This window comes from Erithacus rubecula, assembly GCF_903797595.1.
Source record: "Erithacus rubecula genome assembly, chromosome: 5".
Taxonomy (NCBI): Eukaryota; Metazoa; Chordata; class Aves; order Passeriformes; family Muscicapidae; genus Erithacus; species Erithacus rubecula.
The window spans coordinates 34,446,833-34,462,531 of NC_136687.1; the positions used below are offsets into that span (position 1 = coordinate 34,446,833).

General features: G+C 38.4%; 1 protein-coding gene across 1 annotated transcript in view; it reads right to left on the reverse strand.

The window, feature by feature from the left end:
• GALNTL6 (polypeptide N-acetylgalactosaminyltransferase like 6) overlaps positions 1-15,699 on the reverse strand; it is a 436,047-nt gene that overhangs the window by 21,568 nt on the left and 398,780 nt on the right. Inside the window, exon 8 of the mRNA XM_079305686.1 lies at positions 11,919-12,026. Coding sequence (XP_079161812.1) covers positions 11,919-12,026 — 108 coding nt within the window. The remainder of the gene's footprint in view (positions 1-11,918; positions 12,027-15,699) is intronic.

The window sequence follows — 15,699 nt, forward strand, 5'->3', positions numbered from 1 at the left end:
AAGAAAATTCTGGGTAGGCTGAAGAGATCTATTTTATTGTTATCTACCACTAAGAAGGGGGCATTTTTTTCTGTATTTTTGTTTGTTTCTAAAATTCCTCCTGCAACTCAATCCACACAAATTTATATACAGATGTTGTAGTGGAGCGTGGACTTGGTCTATTCTGCCACAGCTACCCAATAACCTTTTATCTCACCAACAAAGCAACATCTCTCTGGATAACATTGAGACACTAGGGTGTGCTTATTGCTTTGTTTGCAAAAACAAGATAATCAAGTTGTATAATATTATTTTATAGAATGTTAACTACAAAATGCTGAGATTCACTCTGTAATAAGCTGGAGGACAACATACATCTGATTATCATCAACATAAGATAATGTTTCTTTTCAGAACATTCTCTGCATCTAAGTAAGCTGGATTCATACTCTGACTTGCCTTCAAGATTAACTGGAAAATTCTTTTCCTGAATTTTATTAATCCACACAAACAAAATGTCTCTGAACTAATAAGGCTTATCTGAATACAAAGACAGCAAGACAGAACAAAGGAAGTACTTTTAGCTGACACTGCAAGATAAGTTTCTATGTGCTTTCTCTCTGTGAAACAAATATGTTAAACCTGAAGGGATAAAGCAAGTAACATTAAAGCAGTGTAAGAATTCACAACACTCATATCCTTATTAAAAAATGGCTTGTGCTCCTCATAAGTTTGACTTGTGTTGTAATTTCATGAAGACCTAAGTAACCTTACAAGAAATTAGAATTCAATTGAGAACTGGGTAGGACACAGAAAACCAGAAAAAAATCAAGAACATCATCTAAATGACAATCTCACCTTTCTGGCAGAAAAAGTGTAACACAGAAATTTACTAACAAGTAAAAATACTATGTGATGAGAATTTGTACATGAGGCAAAAAAAAATTTAATTATTAGGAACATTAAACAAAAAGCTAAAATAAGGAAAATATGTGTGATTTCTAGCATATCTTTCACTGCAATGCTGCATACCTCATTTGCTACAATGCAAATGCTGTTTAGGACTGTTCTATAAAATAGTTTTTTGTTATCACTTCATCTGGAAGACTATTTTCATATTTAAAAAACATACTATAAAAAGAGCCATATGGTAAAAGTACAGTAAAAAACAATTCTCTTAAGAAAGAAAAATTCCTGTTAAATCTTCCACCACCCCATCAATATTAAGAGTAGTCTCTGATGGACTTTTTTCTTTAATTACTTGGCTGCACTAAAAGGACTGCATTCTGCTTTAGATGATTGTAACTGATAAAACATAAATCCAACAGAAATCTTGATATTATACCTGGTCACTAGCTCAAAATTCTAATTCACCAGTCAAAACCTTTTTGTTTTCCAATAACACCTTTATAACATCTTTTGTGTGTATATATATGTGTGTGTGTGTATGTGTGTGTGTAAACCCACTAAACACTACATTAAAAACAGTGACAGTTCTTCCCATCATTCCCCAAGTATCAGGTAGGACACTTCGGACAAATCCATTTGAAACTTTGCTTCCCTGCTCTTCCAAGACCATTCTTCTCATCATATGCTAAAAATCACCTGTAATGAACTTGTATATTATCCTTACTATGTTTATACATTGATGTCATAAGCCAAAATCTTATGAGGCAGCCCTTTGAACAGGCTTGTTTTAAAAATACAAACTCTTGATTTGCTAGCTCTAAATCTCCATACTACTTATGAACATGACCAAAAGGAAGACTGTGTTCTGGAATAGTGAGAAACTGTTTCTGCATCAAGCAAGCACTCAGCATCTAAACAATTCAGTTTTAAAGAGGTTTGTTGACCTCTGTTAGCCTGGGTTAGCATTTCTTACCCTTATTACCATTATACAAGCTCAGAAATCACCACACTTCATTTTAACATAGGTGTGTCCAGATTAGTAGTAAAACTTCCCACACTTGAATTGAATGCAGTCAGGAAGAGCTGCTGTACTGAAAGCTGGTTTGGTGCAAGCTTGCACAGAAAAGGCAATAATTTACATTCTTATTTAGAATGCACTAACCCACCACAGAGAACCTTTTAGGATCATAACTCTTCTCTGCAAATTATAGCAGGGAGCTGCTGGGCTTTTACTCATCCTATTGGAGGAGCACCACCAAAATGAGAGCCCTCACCTCTGAGCACTTCAGGCCTACCAATCAAATGACTTACTGTAAGGTTAGGATGTGATCTCAAGTCCTTTACAAGTCTTCCAGAGTTGCCATTCCAGTAATCTGGGTGGATGTCTGACATAGTGGATGGAAGAAAGAGAATGGTCATTTCTTCCTTGCCTGACCCTTAGGTGAGGCTGGATACGATCTGAGCATGTCCTATAAGCCCCACAAGTGGGAATGGTTTTGAATAGCTACCCAATCTTGACAGAGTCTAGCTGTAAAACGGGCTTTAAGCAGTTTGACTTTGATATGATTTCACTTGGTCTGTGTACACTACCAGAGAACTTTCATGTAAAAGAACTTCAAGAGCCTACCAGATTAGGTCACATTTTGTGAATGCCTTACAACACCATTTCAGCACTCATTTCATTTTCATGAGGCAGTTAATTTTCAGTGAAAATAATCCTCAAACAATTTAGAGTCAACAGGAATTAGATTTGAATCGTCTTGATTTCTGTCTCCTGTTACTATTTATGTAATCTACAGAAAACTCCTTTAAATGGCAGTTTCTCAAATGGCATCAAATATCACTATAGGAAGAACCAGTTTTGGCATGTCTTTGTGGTAGATGACTCTTGTGATCTTGTGGTAGATCATTCAGTCTGAAAATCTCATGTAAATGCATTGGAAAGGAAAAAATGAAAACTAGAATCATAGAATAGTTTAGATTTTAACAGACCTCAAAGATCATTGAGTCCAACTGTTAACCCAGCACTGCCAAGTCCACCACTAAACCATGTCCCTAAGTGTCACATCTACATGTCTTTTAAATACCTCCAGGGACGGTGACTCAACCACTTCCCCGGGCAGCCTGTTCCAATGCTTGACAACATGTTTCTACAGCTGAAAATGGCGTAGCTTAGCTTGGTTGACAAATTCATTGCAAGGCTACAGATGTCCAGATTGGTTACTCTTAATAGGAAAAAAAAAAAAAAAAAGGAAAAAATTAAATAGAAACAATTAAATGAAGATCAATGAATTATTAATTAGTTACATGAATTGACACACAAAATAAAGAAGTCGTAGGGACTCTAAGTGGACATCTGAGGAGTTTCTCAGGACCTATCCAAGAAGACATTGGTCTTAAGTAATTTTCAGTGAAAAATTTCTGTATGAGAATAAGTAAGGCCCAGTGGTATTTCAGTAGATGCATATTTCTATATGTTAGGTTGTAACAGCTGTCACAAAGAAACTGTGAGATGAATACAACAGTGACAGCAACCACACTGAATCATCAGCTGTCATCAGTTGCTCATTTATGCATTCTTGATATAATTTTAATCACTGTTACAATTTTACTCTCTGGGAAATTCTTTTCCACTGGACTTATATTTAGACAAGATTTATTAATTTATATGAACTCACACATTTAAGACTGTGATTTTGCTTTGTATTTTTACTAAGAATAGTCTGCAAGACAGTAAGTTACAATGTCACTGAGAAATGGATGTCACAGTTTAACCTCAAATGACAAGTAAGCACCACACAGCCATTTACAAAGTCCCCCTTAAAGGAGTGGGAGAGACAACTCGAGGAGTGAAAGTGAGAGAACTCAAGAGTTGAGATAAAGACAATTTAACAGGGAAAAGAAATACTGTGCACACAAGCAAAGCCATTCACCTCTTCCCAAGGGCAGGCAGATGTTCAGCCATCTCCAGGAAAGCAGGGCTCCATCACACCTAATGATGACTTCACTCTAAACACCTCCCCTTCCTCCTTCTTCTTCAGCTTTAAATACTGAACCTGATGCATGTGGTCTGGAATATCCTTAGAGTCAGTTGGGATCAGCTGTCCTGGCTGTGCCTCTTCCCAGCTCCTCACCCTGCTTGCTGGGGTGGTGGTATATCAGAAAAGGCCTTGACCCAGTGCAAGCCCTGCTCAGCAACAAGGAAAATATCTCTACATTGATAACAGTTTCCAGCACTAACCCAAAACACAGCCCCATACTAAGTACTCTCAAGAAAATTATCTCTATCCCAGCCAAAGCAAGTGCAGTAGACTTCAATAAAAGAGTTTAAATCAACTTGACTGGAGAAAGAGAGAGACAAACGAGGACTTCTGCATTTGAAAAAAGAAAATTTTTCATGGGCCATTTTGTTAAGTGATTAGGGTAGATTGATCTCTGTAATCACACGACTGTCCCTTTTTTAAGTGTGTCATTTTCAAGAGACGTGCCATTACTCCGTGAAAAGAAAGCAGACACTGGCCATGAGAATGGAACAGCAGGGTGAGACAGGGCCACATCAAAGGACAGGTCCCTAAATGTTAGCTTTAAGCAAAGTTTAACTGGATTAGTTCTGATGTGAGAGGGGTAGTTCCTCATTTTGTCACTGTGGCTGCCTTGAGATGACAGCACTCATAGGAGAGCTCCTGAACTACAGTGCGAGCTAGCACACCTCCATCCTCTAGTGCATCTTATCCAATTAACATTTCAGATGCAGCAGTGGGACTAATATAAAAATGTAATTCTTAGTTTCTCCAGATGTTCTAAAGATTTTTATCAGGTGTCACTAAAGGAGCACAATGGTTCTACTGTTTGTTTCATTTCACCTGCATAACCTGTTTTTTCTGCTTTTGTGTCTGTTTCATTGCATGAAACTGACTCTGACCTCAATCAATAGACTTTACTTTTGTCAATATTAAACCAGAACATTTGAAACCTGTAATGAGATCCTATTGTCCTGCATTTAATCTGAACATTTTCCAGGAAGCTGGATGTCACCAGCTGGTATTTGTCACATGAGCCAGGACAACAAAATCACTTTCAATTATGCCACTCAAATCACCACAGCATGGCTGAGGCCTGACTGTATTTTGGTTGGGAAATTTAAGGGGGAATATTCCTGTTTACTTGCCAAGAATAACACAACAATCTTGGCAACAACTGACATATTAATCCTACTAATTAAGATTTTTCTATTTTTGTTTTGTGAAGCACAGTATTATTGCTACTCCAAAATGAGTGCCCTGTTTACCTGCAAAAGCAGCTGTATTTCACTTGGCTGGAAAGAATATAATATGCAGTTTTTTTTATACAAAATGTATTTAAAAAGTGCATTGGGATTTATCCAGTCAAGACAACTCTATGGCATATGGAACTCTCTAGAATATGGGTAGCATAATGTTACAATGAATCATCACAGAGAAGAGAACAAAGTATGACTGGAGGAGCTCATTCAACAAGTATGGATTAATATGCCCAAAGCAGGAGGGTACAAAACTCCATTTTTCACAAGAAGAAAAACAATACCCTCAGTTTTGTGCCAAGGTCCTTCCATCAGTGTCAGAATATAGTATTTACAATTTCTGTGTATTTCTACCACAGAAAAACAAAAACCCACATTTCCTGGACACTAACCACAGTCTCATGATGTTTATGTTTCAATACTTTAACCTGCCACATCAGTTAAGCCTCAGTGGGGGGTTTCATACTTTCCCCTTCTCTCCTAACTCCCTCTTATTTTACACAGTGCTACTGTTTGTCAATATTTCCCCTTCTTGGGTATCTTATTTTGGTCCTTTACACATAACAGTGTTTAAAACTTAACTGGGTTTCATATCAGAAATATTTATATAAAAAACCCCAAGGAGCAGCAAAACCCAACTAAATAAAGAGCTGTCTGCAGGCATAAAAGAAATGAGTCTGCATGGAAGACAGTATTCTAACTGGGTGACAAAGCTGGTGCGGATATAAATAAATATTCTATGAATTAGCACAGCTGGCAGAGAGGCAAGAGCCTATTTATTTTCAGACAGTAGTCTGCAAATGCCTAGAACTGAAATTCCACAGACGTCTGAAAACAAACAGGATTTCATTCTCTCCATATAAGTTTGCATCTCCAGCAGGTACACAAAAATAAAAATTTAAGATCCATGCATTTGAAAATCTATACTTCTTGCTCACATGAGGCCAATCTGCAGAGTTTGGGGACAGGGATGTTTCCAGTCCTAGTGAGGATACTGCCTGCTCCCAGCTCTGTGGCTCTGAGGGGGCTGTGGAACACAGAATGGCACTACAAGAAAATCTCCACAAATCCGCTGGCTGCTGCCATGCTTGTGTTACAGACCCATAGAGACCACAGCCCATCCCTGCAGCTGAGCCTGGGAGAGTTCAGGGGTTTAACTCCAAACAGTTTTATTTAGCCTTGTAACTTGGGTTCCAGTGCTGGCCTACGGAGTAAATACTGACAAGTAGCTACCACCACTTTAATGTACTTATTGTCCAAGAATATCTAGTTCTCCATATTCTTCGTGATCTTTTTGGATAGCTAGGATGTCTACCTCATTGTATTTATTAGCTTAAAAGCAAAACTTCTATTCAGATTGGCAAAAACATAATAAAAACCCCACAAAAAATTGCTTTGCCTTTTTACTACTCAAGAATTAGAAGATCAAAGAATCACAGGATGGGTAATGCTGGCAGAGACCACAGTGGGTCATCTGGTCCAGCCTCCCTGCCCCTGCAGGGTCATCCTAGAGCACATGGCACAGGATTGTATCCAGATGGTTCTGGACAATCTGCTCTGGTGCTCTGTCACCTACACAGTGAAGAAGTTCTTCCTCAAGTTCAGGTGGAACTTCCTGTGCATCAGTTTCTGCTCACTGCCTCTTGTCCTATTGCTCAGCACCACTGAGCAGAGCCTGGCTCCATCCTCTTGGCACCCTCACTACAGATACTGACAGACACTGATGGTCACCTCTCAGTTGTCCCTTCTCAAGGCTGAACAGGCCCAGCTCCCTCAGCCTTTCCTCATGAAAGAGATGCTCAAATTCTTTGATCATCTTTATTGTTCTCTCCAGATTTTCCATAATTCTTTTGTCCTGAGGAGCCCAGAACTGGGCACAGCACTCCAGATATGTCCTCACCAGGGCAGAGTAGAAGGGCAGGATCACCTCCCTTGTCCTGATGGAATGTTCTTCCTAATGCACCCCAGTCACCATTGGCCTCTTGGCCACAAGTCACACTGCTGGCTCATGGACACCTTGGTGTCCACCAGGATCCCCATGTCCTTCTCCACAAGCTGCTTTCCAGCAGCTCAGCCCCAGCCTGTTGGGTGCCTGGGGTTTTTCCCTCCCCAGCTGCAGGACCCTGCAGTTGCCTTTGCTGAATTTCAGCTGGTTCCTCTCTTCCCACCTCTCCAACCTCTTGAGGTCCCTCTGAAGGGCTGCACAGCCCTCCTGGGGTATCAGCCACTCTTCCCAGCTTTGTGTCATCAGTCAACTTGCTGAGGATGCCTCTGCTCCTTCATTCAAGTAATTCTGAATGAATGAATAAGTTAAATAATACTGAGCCCACTGATTACAACCCTCTGGGATCTGCCATTCTTCCTCATACAGCCAGCCCTCTATCCACCTCACTGTCCACCCATCTAACCAACTCTCCTTAAATTTGCCTATGAGGATATTTTGTGAGACAATGTCAAAAGCCTTGTCAAAGTCAAGGATAATAATTTAAATATGTTCTTTGGTAAGTACTCTGTTTGAGATCACAGTTTAATTAATTTTAATGATGAATTTATACATCTTTTAATGAAAAATATTACAGTGGAAACATTACAGCTGTATTGTGTAATAATCACAGTTATAGCAGTGCTGCTCTAAGAAGGGGATTCCTGCTTGATTCCTAAATAATGTGCCTGCTCTAAGCAGACATTGCACCTGCTTACTGTGGTTGCTGAATCATAATTGACTTTTTTACAGTACTACAAAAATGCTAGCAGTGTTCCCTGAACAGCATGTCACACCTATCCATTCACACTATGGTCACAAGAAAATGTAGCCATCAATGGATTGTCCAGATTTTTTAATCTACCTGAAAAAAGAATATAAAATGTTCATGGACCACTTTAAGAAACTCCCAAATATTATTTGCAATTTGCAGGAAAAAAGTAGACCAAACTGTCATTATACTAAAGAAAAAATTGCAAATGTGTCCAGAGCACCAGGTGATATAGTTACAATAATTTTCTTTGAAGATCTCTTTTGAAGTCACACAAAAAGGCTGAGACAATGGTTCAGGTGGGAAACTGAGTCCATCTTTACCAGTTGAATTTCTGAACCCAAACTCGTGCAAGTTCCAATTCAGGGACACTGTGTGATGACAGAAATGTCATTGTGCTTGTGCCTGATGTGTCAGATGATCACAGTGCTGTGATATCCTATGTGCTGGCAGGCAGGAAGGAATTCATCTTAAGGTTAGGATTCACCACCCTGCTGGGTTACCATTCAATTTGAATTTCAGTGGGATTGCCCTTCCCTTCAGAAAGGCCTAATGTGCTAACATTCTGTGTTTAATCCTAAAATACTGTGTAAAATACCTGCAAGAAAAATAAATTCTGTAGATATATTTTGAAACTTAGTTCATCTCTGCATATCCTATGGAACAGTGAGATTTTATTGATATATTTCTTACAGATTTATAGAACCACAAGTAGGAAAATAAACTAATCCAAAAAGCAAACAGAAAATTTAAGAAAATAAATAATAAATTGAGATATACCTAGAATAGAAAGCTAAGAATATTCTGAAGTCTAATTTAATAGGTAACTGACTAAAAGTAAATGGCTTAGCTAGATTTTTTTAAAAGGGAAGCAACAATCAGAAATACAAAAAGCAACTAAAATAATCTAGTAAAACAATTCAGCAGTTTTTAGGATCTGGGGGTTTGCTTTCTAAACATGCCTTACCTAAAACAAACAGGCAAAGTTAGTTATTATTTACTGCAGGTTTGTGCAGAGATTGACAGGTTTGGAATGAATGAATAATTATGTGGTGCTTCCAGGTTATAAAGTGGAATAGTGTTGACATCTGCATGCCTATTAATATTTCTTTATGTGCTATTGCCTGTAAATTCAACACTGACTGCTTCTGGCAAGCAGCAATATCTTAAGATATATTCAGACAAAATATTCAGTCTTTTTATCCACATTAGATTGTCAGAATATGTTTGTAAATGTACTATGCATGTTTACGGCTTCCTCTAATTTTGTTCTGTACCACCAAACAATATTATGTGCATGCTTTTGAATTTATGTGGGGTGTGGCAGCAACCAATATGCATAAGCTTTCCAGATCTTGAGTGACAGATAAGATAGAAAATTTATGACATGATCCATACTATTGTGTGTGTTACAATAATGGTTATATAGTGAAGGGGAGGGGCAACAAAATTTTTGACAGGTCTCTGATTTCCTCGTATTTCCATACGGGATCCTCATGCCAGGTTACAGCTCTCAAAACAGATACTGAGACTGGTCAAGTGTTACATGGCTGGCTGAAACTGTGTGCTGAGACTACTGCTAAAAATAAAGAGAGGTGAAATCCCAAGAGAAGGTAAAATGCTCACTTGAAAGATTATGTTTTAAGGGTAAACATCAGTTGAAACAGCTTGAAAGGAAATCCATGGCATGATTTGGGCTATGCCTGAATTTGTCTGGAAGCTCTGTTCTCTTCCTCATTCTGGTTCCCATTTCCCTTGTGCTGGTGCTGGGGAATAAGATGGGAAAATTTTTCAACCTTTTAGGCAGTATCTGTACCAGGGGAAATTCCCCCTTGATTAACAAATACCTCTTGCAATCATTTATAGAATCAGAATTGAGCTTCCTTTGTGAACTGCATCTCTGCCATGCTCCTTTAAACAGCAGAAGGTGGAAAAGGATTTAGTAAAAACTTTTGTGGAAACTACTTAGTAGTGAAAACTACTGCTTTTGGCAGTGGTGATAATATTTCCAGATATTCTTGAGTGTGTTATTCATTATGTATTTGAACTAGAAGGAAGATTTAGATAAAAAACTTGTAAGGCATAGATTATAATCTTTGGATAATATAACATTTGGAGGATAAAGCAAAGACAGTTGAAATATCCAGGCTACTCCTGGGAATAGTTGCCTAATGTTATTTTGGCTAACAGCTGCATTTAGGGCTTCCCCTTCTTCTTGGAGAAGATTAATCTGTCCTTGATTTTATTTTTCTGGTGAGGATGAGCAAAAGAGAGTATTTTTAGAATTAAAATTACACGCAGTATGATGGGTCAAGGACAAAATTCTCTTCCTTGGCTAGTTATTGAAATAGCCCAAACACATGCTCTTGTGTTCTCATTAGCCTTGATGCAATGCAAAGGTTACTATACTGGAAAGAAGCTGTGAATCTGAGAATTCAAAGTTCCTTTAAGTGGCAACTGGATGTCACAAATTTACCTAAGCATCATGTTTTGGACCACCACAACACAGAAAAAAACTATCCATTGTTTGAATGGAAGGATAAGAACCACCACTAGATCTCTTCCCACATGTTACAGGGCAATAAGTCTGTGCATGGGCAGTGATATCAGTTTTATAACTGGAAATGTTTTTCAGTAATATTTCATGAGTCATTCATTGAAATTAAGGTAAAAATAAATAGTACAGGGAGGCTGCAGCCTGTGGCTACCTGGTGGTTGTAGGTATTCCCAGTGCCATCATGAAAGCCAGTTTAGTGCTGAACGGTGCAAGATGCCAGTAGTACAAACAGAAATTACTGGATTTTGCTCCTACAGGTAGTGCATGAGACAGCCTATTGTCTAATGAGATACTATGTGTTGTAGCAGAAGAAAACAGAGACTGAGGTTTGAATTTCTTATTTCCAGTTTTGCAAGGAATATCATAAATGAAGCAGTTGCATCCAGGCAAAAATCTGGATAGGGCAACTATGACAGGACACAGAGCTATACTTGGAGAAGATATGAATCTCACAATTTAGTCAATAATCTGCCCCCACCACTAATCCCATTATTGAATTGTGTGTCACAGTGTCTGCACTGATGCCCTGTCAAGGCAAATTCTCCTCTCTCTAGCCAGCTGTCAGGCAGGCTGCTCATTTTTCTGCTGCAGTTAGTATAGCAAGCCTGGTCCTGTGGTGCTGAAACCAAGGATATCTACCCCTTAAAGCAAGAAATTCATTCTTTTATTCATACCATATTTTCATTATTAAGAAAAAACTATGATTCATAAAGTATTACCCTATGGCAATATGCAGACTTTAATATTAATGCCATTTTATATAAAGAAAAATCCTCTAAACCAGAAAAGATTAAACTCAAGCATGAATAAATACTACTATCTTCCTGGAAGCTACATCTGTGCCCTTCATCTCCCATCTTTTGACATCCTGTGAACATCTCCAGAAAGTTACAGAACATTTTCTCTTAAGCAAAAAACCCCTCATGGATATGAATGTGTTCTGTAGTCTTGTAATTTCTCACTCTTTCAGCTCCAAGCTGGCTGTATTCCACAACCAGATTTTACACAATAATCAGACAGTCGCTCCAATAATTGTTACTCTGTCCTTTTGCCTCAGAAAATATCCCTTCCATGAGATTCTGCCTGTTCTGCTGACTGATAAGAAAATGTGCATTTAAATTGGTCCTGCTTATAAAAACTATGACTGACAACACTGTGCAATTTGAGAACTGCAAGTCTTAGGTTGTTCCTAGATTCTTTTGAATCAGCATGAAACATGCTTCTGTGCTGAGATGTCCAACCCTGTAATTTTAAGCTTCCATTTTATTCTTGGCAATCTTATCTCTGAAAGGCAGAATAACTGCAGTAATTGCACATCTCATTTCAGAAAAATAAAGAAACATTCATTTTCCATTTTAATAGTTTACTGGAAACTGGTTCACAAGGAATGAAGAGACTGATAATGAATGAAAATGAAAACCAGCAAGATGCAATTACTCACCCGTGCCAGGCTGGTTCCAGAAGGGACTTTATATGGAACATATTTTCTGTAGATATGTCCAACTCGAGAGCATGGAACATCATACATGCCACCTCCACACATCCACACCTGGAAAAACAGACAGAAAGCAAGGGAAAGAATGATTCCTGGAAACAAAGGAGGGAAAAAAATAAAGCATTTTAAATAATGTGCATGTGAAAATAAAACATCATTCTGTGCTGACCCCTCCCACAGTCATGGTGGCCTTCTTGGTGTACTGGCAACTGGGACAGGGTAACACGGCAGACTTTCCCACCCAGAATCTTACTGTGCAAAAGCAGAGTATGTTCAAAAGAAAATTATAAAAGAAATAGAAAGAATTAGAATTAGAATTAGAAATAGAAATAGAAATAGAAATAGAAATAGAAATAGAAATAGAAATAGAAATAGAAATAGAAATAGAAATAGAAATAGAAATAGAAATAGAAATGAATACTTTGGGTTGGAAGGGAGTTTAAGTTTGGCCACTTCCATTGTGCTTGCCTGTTTGTATTATAGTGGGTATATCTGCCTGGTCCTGGAATTCAGCCCCGGACTGACTGTGCTATTGATAGTGTGAATGGAGAAAATAGGTGTTAGAATGAAGACTTGAATTACAAAGTGATTTATTTAGCTGCTTCTTATGGATCATTTGTGTATCAGCTAGTACAGTCCCTTAGCAGTTAGCCACAGCATTCAACTGAGATCTGATAATGGAATGTTTGAGGATCTAACCTCATTACAGAGCAAACCTCAATACACTAATGTAAATGTCTAAGGAACACTTGAAACAAGTGAAAATGGGGCTTTGTCCTTAAATTCCATGAATGCTGATGTGCAGTCAGAAAGGGTTGAGAGCTACTTAGAAAACTGCTGCTTACTACCTCCCATCACAGAATTAACTAAGGCATAGGAGCTCTGGGTAGGTGCCTCTGGACACGTCATCTACTCTCCTAATGAGCACCGTCCTTCTCAGGGAGGAAGTTTACTGGTGGATTAGGAATGGAGACCCAAATGAATGCTCTGCCTCCATGCCAAAATAGCATATTACCACCCAGACCAATCTTGCATGTAGTCATGCCATGTGGACATGAGGATCATCTTCTTCTAAAAAAATCATTTAGTAAAATCTGCCTCTTTAATAAACCTATAAATACCCACCTGTTTCATCTCCCTGGAAAATGTGCATAAGCATAGTAAAAATTTAAAGGCAAGAGTGTTAAAATAATGTTTTTCCCTTTTCTAACAATATTTTCTTTGTGTACTACATAATTTGTACTGGTTTTAAGAGTGAATTTCCTCTCTGTGGCTGTCTTCAAAAAAGCAAGTGTACCAATGAAAGTGCAGATCTGTGTTTACTATTTGTTCTTGTTTTTTAAATGGAGGTGCCTAGACAAACTATTACTGTGATTAATCAAGGCTTCTTAGCCTTTGAAGAATGGACAGCGCAGCAGTGTGACTCAAAGGTCAGCCCCAGCACAAATTAGAAAGACAAGAAATCAGAAATTATAAATGTACATATAGGCCAGTATTACTTTAACTGAGGCACTGAGAGCTGCAGCAGACATATACTGCATTTCCTCTAAAGCAGTAGGATAACAGCTAAAAAAACCAACAAAACAAAACCCCAGTCAGATATGCTGAGGCAATAACAAGTGGGAGGAAATAGCACTGTGTTAGGCTTATATTTGATAGAAATAAAATCTGAAAATGTTGTGCTGCACCTGAGGTATGCCATGCAGGGTAATTGAAATGAATCTTGGGCTGCCTCGAAGGACATTTAGCAGCTGTTCCTGTTTATCTTTCAGTTTCAGAATGGTATTAAAAGCATTTTTTATATTTTCCTGAGAAGATCAATTCTGGCAACTTTGCCTTTAAAACGTGCATTTTTATGTCACATGCACTAAATACAAGAAATTGGGGAATGACTTCTGTGTTAAGTATTACAGACCTCCAGTATACCATGAAAGAAATTCAGGTGGTGTGGGACATTTGGCAAAATTATATCAGAAGCAATGAAACTCTCAGGATCGTTAATGTCTCCTTCTTGCAAAAGCAATGAATCTGGTCTGCAGCTGAGGTATAAAAAACAAAGATGAAACCAAAATAATGCAATTCCAGCTTGGAAAGATCAAAAGAGTACTTTATGTGTCAACTAGAGACTATCTCACAATTTATCTTTATATGGCTCCTTCCAACAATGTTGCAAAACACTTTATAGGGCGGGTTGAAAGCAAAAAGCAGGCATTAACACAAGCTTTAAAAGAAATTAAGCTGTGGTCATGTGGCTTTGTTCCTGACTGGAGTTTAGATGCCACAGATGTATTTTTTGGCTCTGTTCTACAGCTCCTGTGGGATTTGGGGTGAATCACTCTCTTTTCATATTACTTGTCCTTTAATTTGAATTTTGCCTTCTCCTGGTGATTCCCCCCACCTTCTCTCTTTGGTTTATGAGTGAAGCAGCCTGAAAACTACCTGGAAAATGTAAATACTGTGCATGCAAGACTGAGACTCCAACCCATATGCTGCACTGTAGCCATAATTACTGTAGTAGAGACTCATGATTTTTGAGCAGTGGAGGAGATTTTGCTGGGGAAAAGCAACATAAACTTACAGCAAATGATGTCAAGGATTTAGAGGGTATTGAATGGACTTTGGATTAGGATTTAAAACTGAGAACTATACTGCTGCTGAGAGTCAGTAACAAGACAGACAACAGTGAGAGACATTAAAATGAAGGGAAAATGCAAACAGTAACCTGGTGGAAGAGGAATATAAAGTATTTCATGCAAAGGTGACAACTTGGTGCTCTTCATATTGTGCAAGAGGCATGGATTACCAACAGGAGAAATGTATTACAACAGTGGGGCTAAAAAAGTTGTAGAAAATAAGAATATAAAAATTTTATGGGATTTTTTCGTCACTCCTCTTGAAATGTAAGCCAAAAGAACAGATTTGGCAGTGGTAGAAAAGGAGAAAGAACAATATTTTCCTGTGAACTTTTACATGCAGTGAGAATGTTTTTCTAAATGAAAAAAAAATTGAAAAATAGGATCACTGACTGCAAATTTACAGTCAATGGGCTCACAAATCGCAAAACCATTTACTGGAGGTGCAGTGGGATCTCCTGCCAGGAAATATTAAAACTGTACCATGTAAATTGGGAACTGATGACTGTGAGTATTTCAACAATACTCACCAGCACCTCTAAAATTCTGAGAAAACTGGCAATATTCCACATTTGTCAGTCCTTCATATAGATTACGACTGCACTGACAAGTGGTAATGCTCTTCCACTCCCTATCTCCTGCCAAGACTGACAGCTGTGGAGAGAATTAATGATTATGATGATAATCATGATAAAGAAAGGGATTAATGAACTTGGAGGCGTGTTTTGGAAAACAGCAATGAAGAGAATTTGGAAGATGTATTGGCATGGATAAGGATAAAACAACTGTAGATACAGATGACTACCTTCAAGAGGCTAGGGAATCACCACTAGCATTTTTGTTAAGGTATGATTTACAATGCCTAAGGGATGCCTAGTGCAAAGAATTGCTTAGGGTTAGCATGGCCAGGTTTTGGTAGCAGGGATGGCTTCTGTGAGAAGTGCCAGAAGCTTCCCTCCGGTTCAACAGAGGCAATGGCAGCTGGCTCCAGGATGGACACATCCAAGGCCATCAGTGATGGCAGCAGCACCTCTGAGATAACAAATTTCAGAAGAGGGAGAAGCTACTGTGCAACTTTAGCCAGAGAGAGAAGT